This window comes from Megascapheus bottae, chromosome 14 (assembly GCF_031878675.1).
Source record: "Megascapheus bottae isolate mThoBot1 chromosome 14, mThoBot2.hap1, whole genome shotgun sequence".
Taxonomy (NCBI): domain Eukaryota; kingdom Metazoa; phylum Chordata; class Mammalia; order Rodentia; family Geomyidae; genus Megascapheus; species Megascapheus bottae.
The window spans coordinates 15,471,461-15,498,554 of NC_143522.1; the positions used below are offsets into that span (position 1 = coordinate 15,471,461).

General features: G+C 39.9%; 1 protein-coding gene across 16 annotated transcripts in view; it reads left to right on the forward strand.

The window, feature by feature from the left end:
* The window catches only part of Nrxn3 (neurexin 3), a 1,458,248-nt gene that overhangs the window by 669,238 nt on the left and 761,916 nt on the right, over positions 1 to 27,094 (forward strand). For all 16 annotated transcript variants that reach the window (XM_090344617.1, XM_090344623.1, XM_090344627.1 and 13 more), the window contains 4 exons: positions 5,611 to 5,730; positions 12,870 to 13,251; positions 14,418 to 14,608; positions 15,874 to 16,047. In XM_090344617.1, coding sequence (XP_090200743.1) covers positions 5,611 to 5,730; positions 12,870 to 13,251; positions 14,418 to 14,608; positions 15,874 to 16,047 — 867 coding nt within the window. The remainder of the gene's footprint in view (positions 1 to 5,610; positions 5,731 to 12,869; positions 13,252 to 14,417; positions 14,609 to 15,873; positions 16,048 to 27,094) is intronic.

The window sequence follows — 27,094 nt, forward strand, 5'->3', positions numbered from 1 at the left end:
AAATATTGATGATGGCTCTGTGTGTGTGTGTATGTGTGTGTACAAGTGTGGCTTTTAATGACTCACTTGTCTTCACATGCTTTACTCCGTGGGGGGTTGGGTTTTTTTAAATTTTTTTGAGACAGAATCTCATTTTATAACACAGAATGCTCTTGAACTTGCTGGCCTCAATCTTGTGATTGTCCTGCCTCAGTCTCCAGGGTGCTGAAATGTTAAGATTGTAGGCATTGCTCTACTACTTTTACCTTTGGGTCCTCTTAAGGGAGAATTTTCACACCTGTTCCCCAAACAGGAAGTACCACAGCTCTCCTTGAGTCTTGAAGATGCATGGGAAATGAAGATCAATAGTGGAAGAGCTTTCCCAAAGTAAAAATCTCACTCTCTTATACAGAGTATAAGAGAGTAACAAAAAATGGAAACAAAACATTTTATTCTTCAAAGATGAACTCATCCAGATAAGTGTCAGTTTATAACAATTCAACTGAACACTTTCTCAAGCTGCATTTTGCATTATAAAGCCAAAGAAAACAACCATCACCTGAAATTTTTATGGCCCCCCCCAAAATGCTTTGTTTTCCCCTATTGCTCTTTCTTCCTCCTCTTCTAGTCTCATTCCTTTGCCTTGCTTGTATGTGCATCATCTGTTCTCTGGGGGGAGAATGACTGCTGGAAGCTTGTGGTGCTATGGGCTTAGTAGTATGCTTAGCACAGGTCAGCGGGCCTAACCAGACGTGCTGGTGGAAATAAAGGTAAGTATTCTCTTTATCAGTATCTTTGCTTTGCTTTGTATGTCATATACTAATCATTTGAGCTGTATCCTTTAGATTGATCATTATAATACTTTTTTACTATGCCTTTCTAAGAGGGTAAGTTTCCTGTTTGAATGCCTTATAGACATATTTTTTTTCATTCATGTGAAATGTGGCTCTAGAAGAAATCAGGTTAGTGTTCCTTTTTTCCTTTTTGCACAAAGGGAAAATGGTCAGGTAAAACATGTTGCCCCCCTCCTCCTCCACGTTCTCTCTCTCTCTCTCTCTCTCTCTCTCTCTCTCTCTCTCTCTCTCTCTCTCTCTCTCTCTCTCTCTCTCCTTTCTCTCTCTCTCTCTCTTTTCTGAGCAAAGAAGTTTCCAAATGTTCCTTACCTACTTTTGGAGACAGTGATGGAAGGAATTTCTACTCCTGTGTATGAGCAAAATCATATGGTTTAGCTGGTTTGGTCTGGTCATAGAAATATGTCAAGTAAAATTCTATAACTCAAGTTGCTTGTATTTTGATTCTGTTGCTCCTGATGGGAATAACAAGTTTATATCTTGTGAACTGTCTGGTTCTGGAAAGGCTACAGTGGTTAAATCCAATGAAAATCCAAAATGTGTCTTGTGGAGCTATGGGCCTAGAGAATGGCCACCAAGAGTTCGTAACAGAATCACCCACCTCCAATCCCCGCAGGGAAAGAATCAGCCAGTATGTGTGTCATCTTCCTCTAAGCAACCAGAATTTTTTCTCTCTCAAAATGAACCTTTATATTGTGTTTTACTTTGCTTTTATTATTAGTTCAGGCTTCTTGACAAACAGAATTCTCACAGATCTATATTTAGGGTAGGTCAAAAAAAGAATCTTAATACATTTTATCATGACTCTCCCTTTCCCCTCAACCTCTCAAGAAGTGAGCTCTTGAGTTGCATTACTGAATGGATTCATGGAAGGCTCTTTGTTCTACAAACATAAGCAATTCAAAACTCGACACCTCCAAATTTATGGAGCCCAGAAATCTTCCTTCTTGATTTTGCTTTATTTGCCATCATCAGTATTATTATTTTGGGAGATCTCACTAAAGGGTGTGAGATAAGTTATTCATTTTCTTTATTTAGATCTAGCAGCCTTAAGAAATTCAAATGATTTTAAGGTGATCCATACTTCTTACTTGCATTATAAAGAAGGGGAAATACAGCTACACATAATCCAATAAGTATACAAATACTGAATATACTTTTTCTGCTTACTAAAAAGAGTAAAATCCAGGTGCTGGGGGCTTATGCCCATAATTCCAGTTACCCAAGAGACTGAGATATGAGGATCCCTGTTCAAAATCAGCCTAGACAGAAAAATCTGATAGACTCTTATTTTCAATTAAGAAGCAAAAAGCCTATAATGGAGGTGTGGCTCAAGTGGCAGAGCACCAATCCTAAGCAGAAAGGCCAAGTAAGAGCATGAGGTCCAGGGGCCGGGAGTTTGGCCTAGTGGTAGAGTGCTTGTTTAGCATGCACGAAGACCCGGGTTCAATTCCTTGGCACCACATACATAGAAAAGAAGCTAGAAATGGTGCTGAGGCTCAAGTGGTAGAGTGCTAGCCTTGAGAAAGTCCAAGGACAGTGTTCAGGCCCTGAGCTCAAGCCCAGGATTGGGGAAAAAAAAAAGAGCATGAGGTCTTGAGTTCATGGAAAATAACTGAGAAAGAAGTGGGGGAAAGAATTTGTCATTTTGTCTTTGAGATAATTTTTGAGATAAGTTTATATGTTCTTTTTTGCTAATTCCATTTACAATTTTAATTTTTTTCTTGTCCATTCTTTACTTAAAATGAAGAAGTTCTTAGATTCCTTGCTTTTCTGATACTGCTTCATTGATCTTTTTCTTGAGTCTGTCAGAAAGTTTCTTCCCTTCCTACTTTTTCTGATTTGAAGGGGTGACAATTTGTGCCTTGCAGCCTTGAGCTTGTGTCTGCATCTTGTATCACTTATGAATACAGTTTTATGACTGGACCATTGATTTGTATTGCCCCTCTTCTCTATCTTCATTTCTAGATGAATTTTTTAAAATCACTTTTTGACTAGTGGTATGAGTTGACCTTTTGGCTTAATAGGAAATGCCTTTTACTCTTCACTTCTGGAGATTGCAGGTTTGCTTGGAGATGAACAGTGAGTGTGATTCCCTGCCTTTTGAATGGAATGTGTGTGAAGTAGCTTTTCTCTTCTTACAATAATAAGAACAGGGAAGGGGTCAAGTATAACTGGACAGTGGTAAGAATTTCTTTTCTTTCTCTTCTTCTTCTCTTCCCATTGTTTAAAGGACCTTACATTCTAAACCTTAGTCAAAGCACTGGGTAAGTTTTTGTGTGTAAGTCTAGTTACTCTTGGAATATCCAGGTAGCATAAGCACTGAAGGAGCTAGGAAATGTTAGCATCCCCTAAAAAACACTGACTTAGCCATGTGCTAGCCTGTAATCCTAGCTTGTCAGAAGGCTGAGAACTGAGCATCACAGTTCAAAGCCAACCCAGGCAGAAAAGTCCATAAAACTCTTACTTTCTATTAACTACCTAAAACCTGGAAATAGAGCTAGGACTCACAGTAGTAGAGCTCTAGCCTTGACAAACAAAAAACGAAAACTTAGGGACAATAAAAGGCCCTGAGTTCAAGCCCCATGACCAACTGAAAAACAAACAAACAAAAAACAAAACAAGGGCCAGGAGCCTAGCCTAGTGATAGAGTGCTCGCCTCGCATACTCGAAGCCCTGGGTTCCATTCCTTGGTACCACATACATAGAAAAAGCTGGAAGTGGCGCTGTGGCTCAAGTGAGAGTGCTAGCCTTGAGCAAAAAGTGTCCAAGGACAGTGCCCAGGCCCTGAGTTCAAACCCCAGGATTGGAAGAAACAAAATAAAACAAAAAACAACAGCAACAACAATAACAAAACAACCCAAAACAAACAAAAAACCCACTACACTGAGATAATCTTTACAACTGTGTGGCTAATATGATGCCCAATGTCTCCACATGAACTGAATTTGGGCCCATCATTCTCCCTCTTATCTTTCCCTCAACTATGGACATAATGTGGTGTGCAAAAAAGTTTTACACAAAATCGATGCTAGCTTAAAGGAGATGTTTTCATAGTTTGTATGTGCCACCAGTGCCTTGGCATCCAGAACTGTCCACATTGCTCTTTATTCCCCTCTTTTCCTTGTGGAAGTATTTACATGTAGAATGAAGAAGATGCAAAGTTTAAAATGACAGCAAATATATTTGTTCTGAGCACATCTGCTCTTGTCATAAAGTACCCACTTGACCTGGTCCATTTTCTTGCAATTGCCCTTAGTTGGTGCTTGTAAAGGTTAATGCTGCATTGATTTTAGACTGAAGTTGCAGGAGACAACGAGCAGTGGGATCTATGGAGATGAATAGTGGAGGACATCCCATTGTAATGCATATCCTTGGGATAATTCTAAAGACACCCATGCTCACAAAGGAAAGCTGAGACGGAAGAAAATGCTTTATTACAGAATTTCATTTTTTCCCAAAGATATACTGAATGAGTTCATGGCATCAGTAAAGCTGAATGCTACTTCTGTATATTGGCTGCATTTGATTCTTGTCAGTCTGGTAATTGAAATGCAGAAATATTTTGGGACTTTTAAAATACAAATCATGTTGTAACGACAAACCTTTTCATCAAAACTCATTCTGATCAATTTTCAAGAGAAGAATTTTCGTGGATGTTAACACCACAACCCTTATAACTAGCAGACATATAAAAACTATGTACATTTAACAAGTGCAGTTTAAAATGACTTTGAGATGTCTTTTCAGATGCTGGTATATATGTATTAGTAAGTGATATTCAATACCTTATTTATTTACATATTGTATCTTTTTCTCCAAGTATTTTTTCAGGGATAAGGCTTTACAGATATGGATTGACTAATTGAGAAATACATATTCAACATCTACCTGAGTGGACTTCTCTTTCCACTTAGAAGAAACTTGGCCTAAGACCTCTGGATCTATCTATCTTCACTGTCTTTAAATTTTTGCTTGATTTCTAGGATGACTTCCTTTCATTCATTTACTCTCCCTTGCTATCTTTTGTCCTTAACATAATTCTTCTTTGCTCCTATTTCTTCATGAAGTACACTTGAATTTTCATCTGAGTACCCAGAATGTCTCTTGAGACAATTTGACTTATTCTTTCACATACCAACACTTTCCATGAAGCATTCTCTTGACTTAAAAAGATTGAATGTTGGTCATTTACAGTCTTTCACAGTTTAGATCTTGGGGTCTTTTGGGAGGGTGATGGATGATGAGATAAATGTAGGACCCCCCCCTCACATTCCCTTCAGGAGCATAACTGATGGTGTTTACACCGTGACATTATTTCTATTGTGAGGTCTATTATTACGATTTCTATGGTCATTGACTTCTGATAGGGCTAGGGGTTAACTGAACTGTCACATGAAGGCAACATGTGTTGTAGAGTTCTTTTCTCATCCAAATGGATGGATAAGTACTAAAAGCCAGACTGGTGGTATATCATGCCCAAATACCCAAACAATTCTTTGAAACAGGTGAAAAATTTCTTCAAGTCACCAAGAAATTGTATTTATAGATACAGGAGGACACTGGTTTCCTTCTTTATGTTTAAGTTGAGACTTCTGCTTCTTGTCGGGGTATTGTGGAGGAGCGTGCTGGATCATTGGAAATGGGGTGACAGGAGGAGGAAGTAATCTGTTGATCTATGGATACTGGATCATGTACACCAGTGTGGCTTTGATAACTATGATGATACCACCTTGGAGAACTGATACTAACTTTGGCCCTTACCGCCATCCTTACTTAGGCAAAGGACCTGAGACCCTGTATGCAGGGCAGAAACTCAATGACAATGAATGGCACACCGTTCGGGTGGTGCGGAGAGGAAAAAGTCTGAAGTTGACAGTGGACGATGATGTGGCTGAAGGTGAGTGACATTGCTGGTAAGTCTGCCTCTTGTCATTTGGTTTGCAAAAGCATTCGTGTGCTGAGTAAAGGTCATAAATGTCACTGTGGATGATGGCAGCTATGAATAAGAAAACAAGTGTTTCTCTATAATTTCATTTCATCCGTCTGAATGATAGAACTTACTCATTACTGTAATTCTGTACTTATGGGTCTTTCTGCCTAGACATAGGGTTTATATATGGAGAACAGATAGAGGTTATATAGAACCTCTCAGTGATTATCTTCCATATTCCAGTTCCTTCCATCAGTGAACCAGTCACTTCAGCAAAGGTAAAGAGATGATTCAGGGATTCAGAATATGGCAGGGAAATGTCAATTCTTAGAATACTACTTGAAGGGTGCTAAGTAAGGTTTGGCTTAGTTATTCACCTAGTTAATTGTTATTAACTGAGTATCTCTTCTGTACCAAGCCCTATATTAGAAAAGACTGAGGACTGAGGAAGGCATCGTGTAAGTGGACCTATATGAGGGTATACTCGGAGTCTGGGAAGCCCATACCCATTTTCTGAGTGAATGTGGCAGGTCAGAAATGTACTAACATTGTCGGAGATAAAAACAACCATAGAAATACATTTCCTCCAATAGGAAATGATGTAGTTGATTAGATGGTAGTTGTATGTGAAAACACGACAAGTGTATTTTATCGAACATGAAGCTTAAAAACACTTATGTAACAGCAGTAAATTCATGCCTGTATATTTTCACAAAATGTAGTTGCTGGCTGCTGCAACTCCACTGAAGAAAATGGTTTATTGTTATTATTTGTGTATGCTGGTACTGAGGCTTGAACTCAGAGCCTCACAGTCTTGCTTAGCTTTCTTCCTCAAGGCTAAAAGAGTCATTTCTTTCTTTATTGTAGCTCGGCCAGCAGTGTCTCTGTCACTTGAGCCACAGCTCTACTTCAAGCTTTTTGCTGGTTAATCAGAGAAAAGAATTTCTCAGATTTGTCTCCCTGAGCTGACTCTGAACCAGGATCCTCACATCTCATCCTCCTGAGTATCTAGGAATACAAGCATACACTACTAGGGCCCCACTAGAAATGCTTTATCTTAACTATAGAAGAAATGTAAAGGAGTGGGTTAGGTTAAGGGAAGAATGCATTTTAGGAAATAGATGACCACATTCACTCTTCCCTCAAAAATAAAAGCAAGCAGAGCTGCATCAACTATACAACATACTCCAATTATGCACAGCCATAACTTAGTAGCAGGAGTTGTGGTTACTAGTCTACAAGCCTGAGGGTTAATTTGTCTTTATGAAATGAATGTAAAAAAGGAGATGTGAAAATGGTTGTACTTTTAGAACCTTAGATCGATCTGTATTAATTATTCATGAAATCTCTATGAGCTCTTGGTGCAGACAGGAGCCTGAGCTGCAAAAGCTACTAATAAGATAACAGGATCACTTGCCAGTTTCTCTGGGCTTGGCCGAGTGTGGTTCATGGCATGTTTTGCATAGCAGCCACTAGATGGCACCCTCTCCCAACCTCTTCCCAGCAACTGGAGAGTGAATCCATGCTGAAAGCAGTCATAAAAAACTGCAGAGCTTAGGGTTCTGTATTTTCCTCTCTGTCATTAGTCTTTTGTGAAACGTTTACAATAAAGGTAATTATAAATTGTGCTTCCTTTTACCATGAATAATTAGAAAGGGGAGCTAAAGCCCTGGAATGCAGAAGTCATCCAGTAATTTGAGATTTGAAATTAATGAAGCTCTTTTACTTTTCAGCCACACCCCCTACCTCCTCTGCTGAAGGAAGAGGGCAGTCTTTAGGATAAAGCAATTGGGGAGAGGAGAAGAATTAAGTTTGCTTGTGAGCTACAACCTCGGGTCGCTCTTTTAAGGTTATATGGGTTAATTTGAGTTGACAGAAGCCATCAACTCAGGCCATAGAGAGCCAGTCTCCAGGTTATTAAGTGATTGTCTTACTGGCTTATTTAGTAATCCCTTTTATTCTGTTTAAGACCTCCCAGTGTGCCAAATTTCCAAATAATTTGTAGAAATTATGCAAAGAATAGGTTAGACTCACACAAGATCAAAAGCAAAGAAAGAAGTACTGTTCAACCTGGTAGTTTTTACTTGCTACAATATAATTGTGTTCTTGGGAGTGCAGTTGACAGCTAATAAGGCCTGATTGACTGATTGGGCTGAATATTTATGATTAAGAATGAATTAAAAGAACACTGCTTGTGGGTAGGAGCTCCCAGTGTTGCCTGAACCACCCATTCCACTCAGAACATCTTTCTAGAACAAAAAGTCACCCCCGCCCCTTTCACTGATCTGGTCTGATTAGGCTTCTCCTTCCCTCTCTCACTGATGCTGTTAAAAGGAAACAAAGGTCAATTTCAAAGTTTTTTTTTTTCTTAAAAAGTTGTTTCTCATGTTAATTAAAAGTTGATAAAATAGGATTTGCAAATGTTAGGTCCAAAAAAAAGTTGTTTATTCTAAGACTTAGGGGGAGCCCTTAGTAGTGATTGTAAACTGCTAATGATCAGAGAAATTTATATACACTTTCTTAAATATATTTTGCTCCAGAAACTTCTAAATTTTTGAGAGGTGCTGACATCCTGGAAAAGAGGATGTGAGACTCAGTAGAGTTGGAGACTTACAGACAGAATGTAACAATACTTTACAGAGTTTTTATAAACCATTATTTTCTTAATTCTCTTCCCATATCTGAAATCTGTAGAAGATCAGTGGACTTCCCCCAAGCCTTTTCCTTAATATTTACTGAGTTCTGAATATTGATCATGAACAACATGTGCAGAAATGATGAGCAAAACTGACCCCCAAGTACCTTCACTGACCATAAGCCCCTTCTATTCTTATCAAGGAAGCATGAAGAAGCTCTTTTCGAGCATCATGGAGCATATGTAGGTCACCAGATGCGATTGCTTCTTGAAAAGAGCCTGTAATGCTGGACACTAGTGGCTCGTGCCTGGAATCCTAGCTCTTCAGGAGGCTGAGGTCTGAGGATGGTGGTTCAAAGACAGCCCAGGCAGGAAAGTCCATGGGACTCTTATCACCAGTGAATGACCACATTGCCTTTGAGCAAAAGAGCTAGCCTTTGCTAGCCTTGAGTAGAAGAGCTCAGGGACCACACCCAGGCTCTGAGGTCAAGCCCTTTGACTGACTGAAAACAAAAATCAAAAACAAACAAAAGAAGAACCTGCATTGCCAGGCTCGTAATCCTAGATTCTCAGGAGGCTCTGATCTGAGTATTGAGATCATAGACAGCGTCTATGAGACTCTTACTAACCAGGAAAATATTGGCAGTGGATCTATGGTTCAATTGGTAGAATGCTGTTCTTAAGGGGAAAAGCTAAGACAGCAGCCAGTCCTGAATTCAAGACTCGGTATGGACACAAAAACATGCATGCATGTGCACGTGTGTGCATATGCGGGCACGCACGCGTGCACACACACACACACACACAGAGCCTATTTGATGATACAAGATAGAGTAAAAAAAACTGAATAATTGGAAATTATTCAGAGAAAAGAAGGTAAAAGAACAAGGACTACTGCACATTTAGAAATAGCTAACGATTTCAGTCCTAGGCACTATTCGAAATACTTTATATTGCAATGGCACAAATCCTGACAACCTCATATCTATTTTACTAGTGAGGAAAGAAGGCATAAAATGTTAGGTCGCTCTTCCGAGGGAACTCAGTTAAGAAGTTGTGGAGCTGGAATGCAAAGCTAGAGGATATAACCTCAGAGTTTTGAGATCTTCTTCTGTTATATGCTGATACGTGGGCTTTGTGGGAAGGCGCCATGTAGATTTTGCCAGAAAGGTCCCTAGCTTTATGTTCTTTCAATACTCTGAAGATGGATTTGTAAGTTACTTGTTGGTTATCAGTGAAACACAGAAGTGAAGTTGTGAGTATGGTCAGCCAGTAGTCTTCTGATACTGGGCCTTGGATGAAAAGTGAAAAGTTATTATAACAGCTTCTCCATGGGAATTCCCCCAGATAAACTCCATCCACTGCTCTTCTTGGGCAATAACGAACCTGAATGAGTTGCATTTTTCTTCAATGACAGCAGGGTGTGTAAGTACAGACGTGGCTGTGGGTTATGTATGTGGGATCAATTTGAGGGTTTACTATTTCCCATCAGATCCTTTATCAGATGGCTTACCATAAGTGAAATGCTCTCATCTTTCAGGCAAAATAATGGAAACTGTCTCCAGTTTTCATTTTGCTAAGGATTTTTTTTTTTTGTGCCTCATGGGGTTTGAACTCAGCCTGGGAGCTGTCCCTGAACTCTCCAGCTCAAGGTTACCGCCCTACCCTTGAGCCAAGCCCCACTTCCCGTTAACTGGAGATAAGAGTCTAAGGTCCTTTTGTGCCCCAGCTGGTTTTGAACCTTGATCCTCAGATCTCAGCCTGATTACAGGCATGAGCCACTGCACCTGGCATTTTTTTTTTTTTTTTTTTTGGCCAGTCTTGGCTTAAGCTCAGGGCCTGAGCACTGTCTTTGGACTTTCTCAAGGCCAGAGCTCTACCACTTGAGCCTCAGCACCACTTCCTGCTTTTTTTTTCTATGTATGTGGTACTGAGGAATCGAACCCCAGTCTTTGCGCAGGCTAGGCAAGCACTCTACCACTAGACCAAATTCTTGGCCCCCGCTATTTTGCCAAGGAAAATTTTGATATCATGTTTTTAGCACCGGGCCTTGTTAATCTTGGGGTTTCTTTCTTCCCCTTCATGCAGGTTATTTCTCTTCCCTCTGGAATCTGAGAGTAGCTGGTACAAGATGTTCCCCCACCTGTCCCTTTGTAGAAAGGAAGTTTGGGCCACTCTGTGCTCCTCAGATCTTAGCCTTTTGAGTAGCTAGGATTACAGGTGTGGTCCATTTGTGCCTGGCTCTGAGCAAAAATTGTTTTATACCTTTATCAGATGTATGAGCATTGGTTATTTTTTTCTTTGTTGGAATCTCCATTCACAGGGAACTGAGAACGTTTAGCCAATGGGAAAGCCAATTGCTTCTCTGCCTGAGCCCCATCCAGACTTCCAGATGAGCCGCTTATCTGAATCATCCTGTATAGCCTGTCACAGGGACGCAGGATTAACACTTGAATTCCCTTGGGGGCTTCTATTTTACATCTCTATGTTTTTGTTCTGTCCTCTACCTCACCCGACATGGTTCATTCTTTTCCTTGCCTTATAAGAATTGATTTTCCCTTTTTCTGTTGTAGTGAGTGGGATTTTCTAAACTCTTAATCCTGAAGGTCAGTTTATCCAGAATTTTTCTAAAAAGCTCCCAATTGGCTTTAAAATGACCTTTTCAGATTCCCTTTTGAGCCCAGAAATCTATCCTTTTATTACTTAGAATTACCCTCCCTCTCTCCCTTCCTTCCCTCCTCCTACGTTCCTTCCCTTCTTCCCGCTCTTCCCCCCCTCTTTCTAGCAGCATATGAGTTAACTTAACCACCTCAGAGCCTTTGCACAACTCCTCAGCCCCCAGGATGCTGGCTGTGAACCCTTCCAGAATTCCCGTGCCCCAGGCCCTCAACAGCCTAGCATGGAAAACTAAAGCCAAATTGACGTAAAGTTTCTCTTTCTACCACTTCCTTGGTGTAGGTCATGTGAATTTATGTCATGTTACTTTGCATTTCTGTGACCTATAGGGTTTTGACACAAAGTAATTTTGTGCAGTGATTCTTTCTAGCTATTCAACTGTGATCGGATTTATGGCACATTTTGATTTTTTGCTCTTACAATTTATATTTAAATATCATCATTATTTTATTTTAACTTATGCAAAGAGAGTAACTTGTCAGTAGTTGTCAAAACACCACAGAGAAAGCTTATAAAATGTACATCTAATTTTTGTATTTATAGGCAACTCTGAACCACATTAGTTTGCTCCTGAAGAGATGAAATCTGTATTGAGCATCCAAGGATATAATGTGTTTGAATTGCTCAGATTCAAACTTAAGAGGTCCTACAGAATAATCCATAGCCCTCAAACTTCTGTCTGCTGAATTCTGAGCTAAAATAGGAAGATAGAAGGAAAAAAAAAACCCCAAAGAGATGGAAATTACTTTTTTCATTATTGGCAGTAGTGGGGTTTGAACTCAGGGCCTCATGCTTAGTACACAAGCGCTCTACCACATGAGCTATGTATGTTCCCAGCTGTATTTTGTCTTTTTGTATTTTTAAGACAAAGTCTTACATGTTTTGCCTAGAGTTGACTATGAGTCACAATCCCCCTTGGTATTAGCTTATATGACAGATATGAGCCACCATATCTGGTTTATCTTAGGTGAGGGAATATAGATTCACATAGCTTGATCATTATCAGCTTTGTCACTAGCTTCTAGGGAGACTGAGATCTGGGGATCACTGTTTTTAACCAGGCTAGTCAGGAAGGTGTCTGAAACTCTTATCTCCAATTAAATACCAACAAGGCAGAAGTAGATTGTGACTCAGTGGTGAAGTGCTAACATGGATGGTAAAAGCTGAGAAACAGTGCCTAAGCCCTGAGTTCAAGCCCCTAGAACTGGCACAGATATGTGAACACATGCACGCACGTATACACACACACACACACACACACACACTTCTATATCAGCTTTGTCCAGGCTAATACATCCTAAGTGCAAGGGAAAATTAGTTGTTAGTACTTGAAAAGGTTAGCATTTAAGTGAATGGTAAAAATCAAATGTTCTGTAATAGAAACCATCATGAATACTTTAGGTGGTGAGTTGTTATAGCAGGGTGTTACTTGGTAAGGAATAAGACTCATTTGTTGAATTTTTACAAAGATTAGAGCCACAGAAACTTTTCTTCTTATGATGTATATTAGCACTCAGAAAACAAATAGCTTTATCCTTTAACATGGGCTTCCGGCAGCCTCTTGTTTCTTTGGTGTGATGGACTCTGGATGCAGGATGTATTACTTGAGTTGGCCTAGAAGTCAGATCCTTGCCTGAGCCAATACAGGAATGGACGACCGTGAATCTTTTGTTTTTCTGGAAGGGAATCAAGAAAACTGAATGTGTGGTGTGGAAAAGGTCTACCCAAATGCTACAATCGTAAGGATGTGGTCACACAACATAATTTTCTCTGTCTTCACTTCCGACTTCCATAGGTACGATGGTGGGAGACCATACCCGCCTTGAATTCCACAACATCGAAACTGGTATCATGACCGAGAAGCGGTACATCTCCGTCGTGCCATCCAGTTTCATCGGCCATCTGCAGAGTCTCATGTTCAACGGCTTGCTCTACATAGACCTGTGCAAAAATGGGGACATCGACTACTGTGAGCTGAAGGCACGTTTTGGATTGAGGAACATTATCGCAGACCCAGTCACTTTTAAGACCAAGAGTAGCTACCTGAGCCTTGCTACCCTCCAGGCCTACACCTCCATGCACCTCTTCTTCCAGTTCAAGACCACCTCTGCGGATGGCTTCATCCTCTTTAACAGTGGGGATGGTAACGACTTTATCGCGGTTGAGCTAGTCAAAGGGTAAGTGGAAGGGAACGTATACATCTACACTGGCTATCGTCTTTTTTAAAACCTTCTGTACAATATAGACAGGGGGAATGCTGTCCATTCTGTTGGCTAGTGTCTCATCCGTGAGAAAAATTCACAAAATGCTTGGGGTGGGAAAGGAGAGAGATTCGTAAGCTTATTTAAAGATCTACCCAGCCAGCTGTCATGGTGGCTGTCTGTAGCAACAGCCCTTATGGGTATGAGAGGCATGTGAGTTTTAGGCCAGGTTTGATAGATGTAGTAGAAAAAAATCATAGGGATGACCTGTTCTTATAACTGCAGCTATGTAGTAAACATAAATAAGAAGATTGCTGCCTTGGCTAATGTGGGCAAAAACATGGGATCCTATTTAAAACAAAACAAACAAATAACAACAACAACAAAACAAACAAAAAACTAAAGCCAAAAGGACTTGGAAAGCACAAGTGATAGAGCCCACTTGTAGTAGTCCAGCCAGTGCAAGGCCCTAAGTTCAAAGACCACTGCTTTAAAATAAAATACAAAATCAAAATGGCTAGAGTGAGCAGTGGTAACGAACATGCATCAGGCCCTCTATTTCATCCCTAGGATTGTAAAAAAAAATACATATATATATATTTGTTTTTAAGACGTAAGTAAAGAGATACACAAAGTTCTTCCATTAGATTAATATAATCAGACTTTATACTATAAAAATACAAATCCTTTAAAATTATAGGGGGTTACAGCCGCATGTACGACAATCATCTCAAGTAATTCAAATGGTGACTACCACATTTTCTTGTTATAAACAAGAAAATAAATACAGGTATTTGTAGTCCTATCATGAAATAATTTATGAAAAATTTAAAATACATCTTCTCATTCTGCCAGACATTCTGCTGCTACGTGTTGGAAACTAGTCAAACAAAAAGCAAACGCAAATTGTGATCCACCATTGATTTAGTTAATGCTGCCCCCTAGAGTTTTGCAGCATTGTAAGCATTGCTACCCATTCTGGGTGGTATTATCTGTTTATAGAGCAGGGAGGAATTCGATGAATTAGAATGAAATGATAGAGATTTGTTGCCAGCCATTGCAAACACCAAGCTGTAATTTCATGGCTATAACTGAATGCACACAGGGAATCTTGAGTGAGTGTGTGGTTCTTGTCTCTCTAGGTACATTCATTACGTGTTTGACCTTGGAAATGGCCCTAATGTGATCAAAGGCAACAGTGACCGCCCCCTGAATGACAACCAGTGGCACAATGTGGTTATCACTCGGGACAACAGTAACACCCATAGTCTGAAGGTAGACACCAAGGTGGTCACTCAGGTGATCAATGGAGCCAAAAATCTGGATCTGAAAGGTAAGCCTTGTGAAGAAATATATCCCTCTGGAGGCATTCCTTATTATAGAAAGGCAAACTGCAGTTTAGGCACACCATACAGTTTTTGTTGCATCATCAATATCCTTATTAAGCAGTGCTAAATGATACCACCATGCAATTTAGTCCTTTTAACATAGACCACTCCCGAAAGAACATTTTCTTGGTGTCAAAATGGTAGAAGGAGTTGATTACTAGTGACTTAGTCGTGTAATACTTAATCTTCTCAGGAGTCTGAGGTCTGAGGATTCTGGTTTGAAACTGGAGTCTTAGCTCCAATTAACCAACCAGAGTCAGAAGGAGAGGTGTGTGGTTCAAGGGGTAGAGGCCAGCTTTGGAGTGAAAAGCTGAGGGACAGAATCTAGACCCTGAGTTCAAACCTCATTACCAGTACACAAGCAAAAAAAAATGTAGAAGGCCTTTAATATAGAATAAAGGTTTGAGAATCCTACCTGAGCTGTTTGCTAACTCAGTGATTTTAGTAGAAATTTCTCAGCCTTATGTAGCTTATGTATATCTTTTTGTTAAAATAGGAATAATAATAGTTACTCCTCTGTAGATTGTTTGGAGTTTGAATGGCATATCTATAAAATTCTCAGCATATTATTGGCGAAAGCAATTAAAAATCACTCAGTAAGTGCTTATGTTGTTGATCATCTCATTAGCATTTACATCATCTTACCATGAGAACTAGTTCTACTTCTTAGAATTGATATGGTAATTGAAACTTGTGGTATGAACAAGTGTGCTGGTAAATGCTAGCTTCTCTAGAGGCTAAGATCTGAGGATCGAGATTTAAAGCCAGCCGGGCAAGGAGAGTCTAAGAGACACCTATTTCTAATTAATTAACCACCAAAAAGGGAAAAAGAAGACAGAAGTGAAATTCTTGCTCAAATGGTAGAACACTAATCTTGAACATGAAAGCTCAGAGACACCACCCAGACCCTGAGTTCAAGCCCCAAGACTGATGTGTATGCTTGTGCACACACACACACACACACACACACACACACACAAAACACCAACCATCTTGTAGATGAGTGTATGCAATCAATGACATACAAGAAGTCTTGGAGAAGCATTGGATTCTTTTTTTTTTTCTTTAAATCTTAATGATGATCAATAATTAGAAATGATTAGCATTCATTCTTGTTTTATTCCCCTCTCGCCCTTCCAGTTAGAATAACATGACCTAAGGAATAGCCTAAAATGCATCCCTCTGTCTCTTCTGTTACTTTTCTTTCTAGGTGATCTCTACATGGCTGGCCTAGCCCAAGGCATGTACAGCAATCTCCCAAAGCTTGTGGCTTCCAGGGATGGCTTTCAAGGCTGTCTGGCATCTGTGGACTTGAATGGGCGCCTTCCTGACCTCATCAATGATGCTCTCCATAGGAGTGGGCAGATCGAGCGTGGCTGTGAAGGTAGAACCTCTCTTCTTTTTAAGCTACAGCGTTCTTGCAAGCCCCGAGCCTCCTCCTTGCTGCCTTCCGTGGCACCTCTTTCTTTTTGTCACCAATCCCACTTGCCATTGTTTTGTTTTTGCATCACCATTGGAGATCTCCTTTTGTCATTGGTTGAGAATGTCAGGCCTTGTGCTCCAGGCTTCAGGAATGTGGCTTCATTGCCAAGAAAGGAAATCTTCCTTTGCAATGACATCAGGCCTCTCCCGGTTTGTGCTTTTGTTTCTAGAATGACTGAAAGGTCATCAGAGACTTTTTCAATATATTTGCATCTATGACAAAGGACAACTTTCTATGGGTTAATAAAGTGCTTCTCCATTTGCTGAATAGTGACCGCACTGCTGGATGCAAATTCACCAGGAGATGGGAATTGATGTCAGAATGCCATGACATTGGAAGGGAAATAATATTTATTGAGTACTTAGTAGATATCAGGCATTGTTCTGGTTGTTCCTCGGGGAGGTCTAGAGGAACATCTTAGGCTTTGATGTGAGAATGATTTTAATTTCAGGGCCAGACAGTACTTTAGCTTGTGTTAGGTATGTGACCATTTGGTAGGTTACTCAACCTCTCTGAGCTGCATATTCCTTCTTTATAAAATTAGGCAATCAAATTTACTTCCAAAGGTCATATAAATACACCAGAAAAATAAAATGCCTGATATGTGGTTGGTATTCAATAAACACAGGATTATTATTTACAAATCATCTCACATGAGCCATCTAATAGGCTTGCCTGCTCATCCTTCTAGCACAACAGACCATGCTCAGCTGGTTTCTGTAGACATTCCAGTCTTTTGAGATCTTAAGGGAATTTTTACAAGATTCTCCGAAGCCAACAATTCTTTGCAACTGAAACAGTCTAGTTTGAGCCAGCAGAGGGCAGTCATGAACACATTCATTTGGTTGGGTTGGCTGAAAAGGTGGATACTTAATTCAAAGGCAAAGTGATGGTCTGATGGATCAAGATCTACCTATTTTCATCTCTGATTGAGCCTTATGGTCTTTTGTGTGACATTTTCTTATGTCCTTTGTTAAGTTACCATGTTATATTTGCTTATTCATTTCTCGTGTTCAACTTCATGGCTCACCCCTGTTTTTAGCCAACTTCCATCCTAGATCACTCATCCCCTTAAAAATACATTTTTGGAAAAGGTTCTCATCAATCAGTTCAGTATGGCTCATAGTTATTTGAGTCTTATTGTTGCTGTCTTTCCCCTAAGACTCTGGTACTGGTGCTGCAGTAGTAGAAGGCTGACCATTCCTATGGCCTACTGAAGTTTTCCTTTACCTAGGAATTTTTCCTCACTTGGATAACCTAATGTGGGGTGTGTACACGTGTGTGTGTGTGTGTGTGTGTGTGTGTGTGTGTGTGTGTGTGTGTACGTATAAGGGGACAGACAGGCTATATGGAATCACAAGGAACTTAGTATCACAATTTTATGTACTAGAACTATATATTTTAATTCAACTCAATTATTTCTGGTCTCTTGGCCTATTCTTTTTTAATGATAAAATTCAAGTCTAAACTGGGCTAGATACAGTATTTCAAATTATGTTGTCTTACTTGAGAAGACTGTAGAGTGATCATAGGTTCAGTTATCTTGGAATAGTTAATCAAATCAAGTTAAATAAGAAAAGCATCTGGTAATTCAACATCAATGACTCAGACCTGAAATTGTAGTTACTCAAGAATCTGAGATTTGAGAATCATGATTCAAAGCCATGCTGGGCAAATTTGAGAGACTGAAACTAACCAGCAAAAACCCAGGCATGAAGATATGACTCAAGTGGTAGAATGCTGTCCTTAAACAGAAAAGGTAAGCAAGGGCATGAGACTCTGAGTTTAAGGCCCAAAACAGGCACACACAACATCAACAATAACAAACACATTTTAAAAATCATAAATGTATATATAAAAGCTAATTTTTTTGCCAGTTATGGGGCTTGAACTCAGAGCCTCTGCACTGTTCTTAGGCTTTTTCAAGGCTAGAGCTCTACCACTTGAGCCACAGCACCACTTCCAGCTTTTTTCTATGTATGTGGTACTGAGGAATCAAACCAAAGTCTTCATGAATGCTAGGCAAGCACTCTATCACCCAGCTAAATTCCCAGCCTAAAAGCTAATTTTTTTTAACATGTCAACGTTGATTCAGATTGAAAAGCCAGGAGGAATCACTAATATAAATGTACAGTTACATTGTACAAAGAGGAATGTAAACATTCTTATAATCCCTTATAATTTAAACATTCCTAATAGCTATGCTTTGGAAATTATTGAAATAACAGCTAAATTTTATTTTTGTTGTATATTTTACTTAATTCAATAGATTCCAGATATGATCATTTCAGCCTGTAATTAACATAAATTTATCAATATATATTAAATATTCTTTGCCTCATATTGAATCTATAAAATTGTGTATTCTCTACTTGCAACATACCTCAGTTCAGATTGCATATTTTTAAAGCACTCTTTTTTAGCCACACACATCTTTGACTGTACTTTCAGAAGCATGGCTCTATAGAATATAAAAAAATCAGGGTGCCAAGACGTATTGCTAGAGTATTAGATTAAGAGGAGAACTAAGCTAACTTTTACAAAATGTACAGCACAGAGAGGCGAATGGACCCCGTTTAAGAGAGCTTTGAAAGAACCAGCGAGCACATTAGCACAAGAAAATTACCTACCCAATTGGGGAAATGCTCCTATTCCTACCTTCAGTTCTGTGTGTTGTTCATTCAGCCTGACTCATCCCATGCATTATGGGTAGGTTCTGACTTCCCACTAACTATGGGTGATTGCTCGAAGCCGGATATTGTGACTTGATGGCTCTCCCATTCGAATATATGGCAGATCCCATGGGTCTAATAAGACTGCACTCTATTGCCATGGAGATAATAATGATGGTTACCCATTGAGCATCATGATTGTCCCACTGGGTGGGATAAAGTAGAGGCTGAGTGCTGGGGGAAGAAGACTCTTGTGTATTGTACACAGATGACATGGATAATTAGACTAAGTGGCTAGGAAAAATAGCCAAAAGGTGGGTGTAGACATAAATTACTGTCATTGGAAATTTGCCCTATTGTGAAGTAGAATCTACTCTCAAGGAGTAGGATCCCGGGAGTTGTTCAGGGAGATTGAGTTGTTTGTGGAGCTGAGTCTGTGGAAGATAGTGAGAAGGAAAATGGAGCACCCCAATGTCTACAATGAGGTGTTATTGTCATCCAGCATCTCTTGTATATAGCATGTGACTCCCGAGAGGCTTTTGGGTATTAGACAATATGGAAAACATAAGAAATAGCATGTACATCTTGACTTATTATGTCTATGGACAGAAAAGCAAACAGACAGACAGGTAGGGGCATGAGGTTTCAGTACTCAAAACTAAGACCTGGGTTTCTTTAAGATGACAAATGTGTTTCATGCACATGTATTTAGGCTATCAGGCTATCTCGTACATTCCTTTTAATATCCTTAACAATGCCATTTCAAGATCCTCTGAGGGAAAAAGCAATACAAATATGAAAGAGTCCAGAATTATTTTGTGGCCTCATTTTTTTTGGAGCAGAAAAAAATTCTTTAAGTTTTGATTTGATGTCTCTGATATCTGTAGCATGTAAAATTTAGAAATTAAGCATATTTTTCTAGTCAATATTTAACTGTGACTTTTGGCCTCTGGATTTCAGCTAGGATTTCTTTTAATCCTGCCTGGCTTCTTTAATGCTCACTGGTACAACTCTCATCCTATGCTGATATTAAGGCCAGCTTTGCTATCTATGCCAACACATTGTTATTTAGAAATGCTATCCTGTAATTGCAGATTATAAGCAGCTGAGAGGAAAATGTGTACTTCATATACATAAAAGGGACATTAGCTTGGTACTTTTTTTACCCACAAACTTTTGGGTTTGGCTGTAAGTTGAACAAACTAGCTACTTTGGCTTTCTTGAATCGATCACCTTGATAGAGACACCCAGGCTAGAGATAAAGCTGTGGCTCAAGTGGTAGAATGATAACCCCGAGGAAAAACAAAAAGACAAAAAAAACCCAACTCAGTGACAACGCACAAACCCTGAATTCCAAGCCCCAGGAACACAGCACACTCCCCCCCCCCCCCAAAAAAAAAAGGCTAGATCTGGTGTCACTTTCTTTGGTAGCATTTTCAAGTGGATACAAGAGATATTTCCAAGTGACTCTTCCCTATCCAACTCCTAAATGTTCTGAGTTATTTCTGTGGGTTCTGTCTGTGCACACGTGTCTTTCCGTCTGGCTTTACCTTGGCCTGCCTTGGGGTTGGCTCTGTATATGCGGGAGGGCGGGCTCATGTCACCCATCGCTTGAGCTTTGTCCACTGTCTCCTTGCTCTTGCTCTGCTGACTTGGCTCTCTGGAGGCCTGCCCCCCACCCTGGTCTGCACATCCCCTCATCTGTGCTGTCTGTTGTGACCCTGTCGAGCATTCTTGGTTGTCTGTTTGAGTGATGTTGGTTATGCACACTGCATTTCTTCATTTCTGTAATGGTATTTGGTTGATTCTTTCTCTTACTAACTTCTGGTTATTGTTTCCATTTTCCCTGTTCTTTTGCTAACAAAGTTGCGTTGACCAAAGCTGACCTGAAAGGTAGAGAAGGCGCTTGTTCTCATTTACGTTATGCCCTATGTGATCCTGGGGAATCTTTACATGAAAGGGCTTCAAGCTGTCCCACTTCCTAGATAGCCGTGATTGTGGGGAGGGGGCTGAAAACAGTGTTCTTCTACAAGGGTGACAGAAAACTAGATCAGTGCATGGCAAAGAACTTACACAGAGGAGAAGATTGCGGGGCGGGGGGAACCCAAAAGTAGTATCATGTCAGTCCATGTGATTGTCACCTCCCAGACTCATAAATCCCTTCTAGAAATTATCAATGCCCCTCCCAGGGGCCATTGTGGGGAACTGCAGCCCTTTCCTTCATTCACCACAGACAGGAGGCAGCACGGCGAAGAAGGGAAAACAAAGGCCACTGGAGTTCTTAATTATTATTTTTCTAGATCAGGAAGGTCTAAGAGCAGGGCATTTAAAGTGCTTGAGTCTTATGAAACAGCATGTCATTTAATATTCACATATTTTCAAAAAAATGTCTTTTTTTAGGCATTTGTGAGACATTAGTACCATTAACATGTTCCAGACATTTATATTTCCCATTGGGGATTTTGGCTGAGCACTTTCATTTCCTGTTTGGTGATCTAAGGCGAAGGGGTACTCTTGGGGAAGAGGAAGATGTGTGGGTTCTACCCTGAATTCCCTGTAAAATGCCAGTGTGGGGGATACCAGTGAATATCTGCAGAAGGAAGGGTTATCCTGCCATTCAGAGAGGCACCCTGGGAAGTCAGGAAGAGCTCGCTGCTCTTCTTGGGTCAGGCTGCTTTGACTCAGAATAGCAAGGAAGGAACAAGGGCATTTTACACATCGTGAAACTATGGGTGAGCAGGGAAGGAAGCCTCAGATGGCTTCTGAGGGAATCAACAAACAACTGTTAGAACTGGGTTAGGCAAAGGTAGCTGGTACAAAGTGACTATCTCATAGATCCTTTATTTTTTGTGATGACTTCTTTCTTATATGCCCTATACCTAGATGGGAAGAAAAATATGTGTTTGGAGGACAAAAAAGATTTCTCCATAGTTATTTGATTGAATGTAATCCTTTTCTCCTCACCTTTCCTTGGAAGATTCACATAGGTATTCTAATAGATTGAAAATAATGGAAAAGACCAAATTCGAGATTAATACTTTGAAATGTATGAATGCTTTACAGTAACATTAAGTTTCAAAATATGTAACCCCTCTTGGTAATACTGCTGATTTTAGGCATTTTTTTTTCAATTTGTCAAAAACAGACCCAGTATACACTACTCTAGAAATGGAGGGTAGGATTTTATCTCCAATGTGAGACACTACAAAATTGTTGACCCTACTTCAGACCAATAAGGACATGAAACTACATAATTACCAGCAAGGTATCTATGGCTCACCCCCGATATCTTAGCTGCTCAGGAGACTGAGAGCTAGAGAATCACAGCTCAACGTTTGATATGTGCTGAAGTTCAAGAGCCATTGTGATACATAAATCAAACCAAAGTAAGGGGAGTGAAAACTCAGCTGTTCACCCAGTTTAAGAGTAGCTCTTGTGACAATGGTTTTAGTCTGAGCGTTTTCCATTTACATGTACTAATTTAAAAAGTGCTTTCTAATGGAGAGATGTGTTTGGTTTCTATGTAGTTACTATCACTATATCCACAGACTATGTGGAGTTCTAAATACATTGCAATAATGAAATAAGCCAAAAGAAGTTGTAAGACTTATTAGCTAGCAAAATACCTGTCAGGAGCCATAGTTCAAGTAATAAAGTATCCATTATAACTGGAAAAAAAAGCCAAGTGAGTGTTTGAGACTCAGAGTTCAAGCAGTAAAGGTAGGGAAAGGAAGGGAAGGGAGAGAGAAAGAAAGGGAAAGGAAGAAGGAAGGAAGAAAAGAAAGAAAAAGAGAGGAGACAGGAAAGGAAGGCAGGAAGGGAGGGACAAGGAGGTGTGAGGGAAGGAAGAAGGAGACTAGAGATCGACAGGCTAGACTCAACTTTGAACTGTACTTTAGGGTAATAACTACAAGGATTTCAACCTTTCAGATTTTTTTTTTTTTTGCCAGTCCTGGGCTTGAGCTCAGGGCCTGAGCACTGTCCTTGGACTTTCTCAAGGCTAGAGCTCTACCACTTGAATCTCAGCACCACTTCCGGCTTTTTTTCTATGTATGTGGTACCGAGTAATCGAACCCGGGTCTTCATGCATGCTAGGCAAGCACTTTAACCACTAGGCCAAACTCCCGGCCAACTTTTCAGATTTTTATATGGCCCCTCATGTAGGCACACTAATAGAATGTTCCCATTCAAAGGAACATGCCACACAGTGATTAGATTGATCTCCATGCCTATTATAGTGTTTACCAAATATAAATGTGGATTGGGAGGTAAGATCTATTGGGTCATTTGTAGTTCCCCTTTTATAGAAGCAGTCTAGCCAAAAGTATGAGTTTTAGGTTACCATTCTGTTGTCACAAACTTTCTTCCATTCTTGTAATAACTTGTCAGCCCCTCAGTTTGTGGCAGGAGCTGCCCTTCTTTGTAATTATTTTGGTTCATCTTCCTTTTTCCTTATATTTCAGCAAAAGAGCATTTGGATGAAAATGCTTTCAGCTTTAATTTTCCTGACACTGAGGTATAGACTATTACTCATAAGCTGTCTTTTCCAGCTATAACCTGTGGGCAGAGATAGCTGTAATTGCCATTACATGTGGAGAACAGAAAAAAAAAACAGTATGACTGAAAAATAAGGCAATGGGAAATGTAAAAGCAAATATATTCGGAAGGAAATATTATAATGAGCTATAAAAATGAATCTTAAGCCAGATGCTGGTGACTTGCACATACGTTCTATTACCTAGTTACTCTGGAGGCTGCGATTTGGGGGATAGCAGTTGAAGCTAGGACAGTTAGGAAAAGACTCTTATCTGCAATTAGCCCCCCCCCCACACACACAGCCAGAAGTAGAGCTGTAGCTCACATAGTAGCCTTAAGCCAAAAGATCTCAGTTCAAGCTCCAGTGCCAGTATATGCACATGCATACACACACAAATGTATCTCAATCTGATGGCTCAATACCTTGAGTCTTCTTGTCATTGTGTTGTTGGGTTGTGCTCTTTTTAATGTTCTTTTTAAATGTTCTGCCCCACCCCCACCCCAAGGATTGTATTGTTCAGTTAACCCTGTATGTTGGCTTCTAGGGTAACAGATTAGCTGCATGGATGATGTCTGTCTCTGTAAAGATGTAGTCTCTGAAGTCAAAGAGGTCAGTAGACAGTCAATAAGTACATTGCCTGGGAAGACAACTGTCCTGGAGCTGTCTTGACAGCCATGGGTAATGGAGGAAGTTGGTTTGACTTTAGATGAGAAGACGATTGAGTTGGGTAGCCCAGGATTTGTTCTTAGCTGAGGAGGACAAGAATGTTTGAAGGAGATGAACAGGGGAATTTGCTTAAACTCTTGACTGCTTTGAAGAGCTGTAAGTTCAGTTGGATGCTGGGTGCTGGTGGCTCATGCCTCTAAACATAGCCACTCTCTGTGGCTGAGCTCTGAGGATCATAATTCCAAATTAGCCTAGGCAGGAAAGTCCTTGAGACACTTGTCTTAAATTCACCACCAGAAAGCCAGAAGTGGTGCTGTGGCTCAAAGTGGTAGAGTGCTACTAGCCTTGAGCAAAAGTACTCCTGGACAGAACCAAGGCTCTGAGTTCCAGCCCCATGACACCACTGAAATAATGTCTTTGTGAACATACGTGAGCAGATGAAATGGGGGTAGACACACAACATATTTTGGTTGCTAGATATTAGTTTATCCTGAGTTTGTTCTAAGCAGGACAGAGATTTGTATCAGATCGGTACTTTTGCCAGAATCATATCACCATCCAGAATGGAAAATGAATAAGAAATTTCAGGAGCTGAGCAGCTGAGCAGCAGGGCAGGACAGAAAAAAAGAGAAGAGGTTGTTGACCTCATATTTACCTGGCCAAGAAGGGGAAGTAAATCTCAATCACAGATGAAACGTTATAAAACCAGAATGAAAATGATTTCTTTTTGTTTGTTTTTGTTTTTCTGTTTTCCCTATCCTCCCTTGCTGGGCTGTTTCATCTGGTTAGTAGCTGGCATGGTTATGCATTATGACAAAATGTATCATAAAGGGAGAACCTCATTGACTGCCTGGTTTTCGACTGGACTCTGCACCTCTCACCTTAGCTGAGGCTATGGGAACTGTCAGTGATTCCTGCTGGAAGACATGGCAGATTCAGAATCTGTGAGCTATGGTTCTATGGAGTACTTTGGCTGAAATGGCAATCTCTATGCAGCTTTGAGAAGGAATTTACTAGTTTTCATTTTCACAAGGGATATCACTGGAGAGGAAAGGAATCTCTAAAAAGCTTATCCATGGAGGACCCTTAGTGTACAGGCAATGCTTAATTAAGTTTTCCTGTCAGGAGAGAGTCAGATAACATAAACTGTGGTTAAGGGGATTCATCAGAACAACTGCCCCACATTTCATTATCTCTTTCCTTTGCAAGTTTTATTTCTCAAATTGAGTGAATTATTTTCTAGAAATCTGAGTTTCCCTCTGTCCACATGTGGGCAGACAGGTAAGAGAATATTGGATTGACTAGATCTGGGGATGAAGTGCTAGGTATTTTGAGGAACTGGGATTCATTACTTAGAAAAGCTGGAGATGCTTTTATTTTGTGTGGGTTATGGGGCTTGAACTCAGCCTGTGCACTGGCCCTGAGTTCTTCAGCTCAAGGCTACCACCCTACCCTTTGAGCCAAGCCCCACTTCCCATTTCCTAGAGGTTAATTGGAGACAAGAGTCTTCAGGTCCTTTTGTTCCTGGGCTGGCTTTGAACCTTGATCCTCAAATCTTAGCCCCTTGAGTAGCTAAGATTACAGGTATGAGCCACCATGCCCTGCTAAAGCTGGAAATTCTTTTATGGCATTTTTGATAAGCTTTAATAGTTAAAGGACATTTTAATTTTCTACTTTCCTTGTAAGGAATATAGTTGGTTCCCCACTGTATTTTTTTTCCCAAAGCTAAGGGCTGACTCAATTTTCCCCATTATATTTTATATAATAAAATGTAACAAAATAATAGAAATCAGTTATTTAGGAGTGATATTTTTGCTTTATGGGAAATAGTGGGAGAGGCAGGACTTAAACCACATATCCCATGGTGGGTTTGTTTCTTGCGCTTCTATTTTGCATGAGTGAACTTTATCTTACGAAATCTGTGTAAGCCTGACTGACTTCTTTAATCGGTCCTGTCTCTAGACAAACACCAACTAAGTACTCAATTTAAGTGGGATGAAAATTTGATTTTCCTTTCTAGTAGAACTGTTCATGGCCATTTATTTAAAGCCTACTTTATTCAGGTACATGCTAAGGATTTAGCAAATTCTAATTCCAGCATGACCATGATTTTTTTTAGGGGTAGATTTCACTTCATGATACCCTTCCTTATATATCTCATTGAATCATCACTCCATGTGAGGAAGTAACAATTTGTATCTATATGGGGAGACTGACTTTAGGCAGCCAGGCCAAAGTTACATTGCTAACAAGTGATAAAACTACATTTAAAGCTTGTAACCATTTCCCTGCCTTATCATATCTCATGACTCTGAATTTATTCTCAAAGCATACTCATGGCCCAAGAAATAAGTCATAAACTAGAGGCCAGCTTGATCTACATCATGAGATTTTCAAGCAGCCAAACCACAAATTACCAAGAGAGAAAGAAAGAAAGAAAGAAAGAAAGAAAGAAAGAAAGAAAGAAAGAAAGAAAGAAAAGAAAGGAGGAGAGCAGAGAAAAAGAGAGAGAAAGAAAAAGAAAGAAAGGAGGAAAGAAAGAGATAGAATGAAAAAAAGAAATAAAGGAAGAAAGGAAGGAAGGAGGGAAAGAAAGAAGGAAGGAAAGAAGGAAGGAAAAATCTCATCTTTGGGCCATTATGACCCAGGTACCCTTAAAAATAGGATATACTGAACAAGAAGACTTTGAGATACCCAACATTCCCTTCTTTATAAGGATTCTAACCACTATCCTTCTTTATAAGGACTCTAACCACTACAGGCTTGCACTCCAGTCCATCTATTATCATGGAAAAGTTCCTAGGAAAATCCCTTTCTTCTTAAGGTGGAACCATTGTTTTCAGTTCATTAACCATTCTCTGTGTTGGAGCTGGTACCAACTGTATTGGAGAACCTAGAATTCAATAGATTTCTAAGAATTCTACAAGCCTGTTGACATGATGAAACTTATTATAGCTTAACATTGGCAATACTGGAAGTATATTTCACTGCTAAAATAAACACATTAAAATAAATCAGTCTTTTTTCTCCTAAGTGCTGGATCTTAAACATATAGAGTGATCAATGCTTTTGA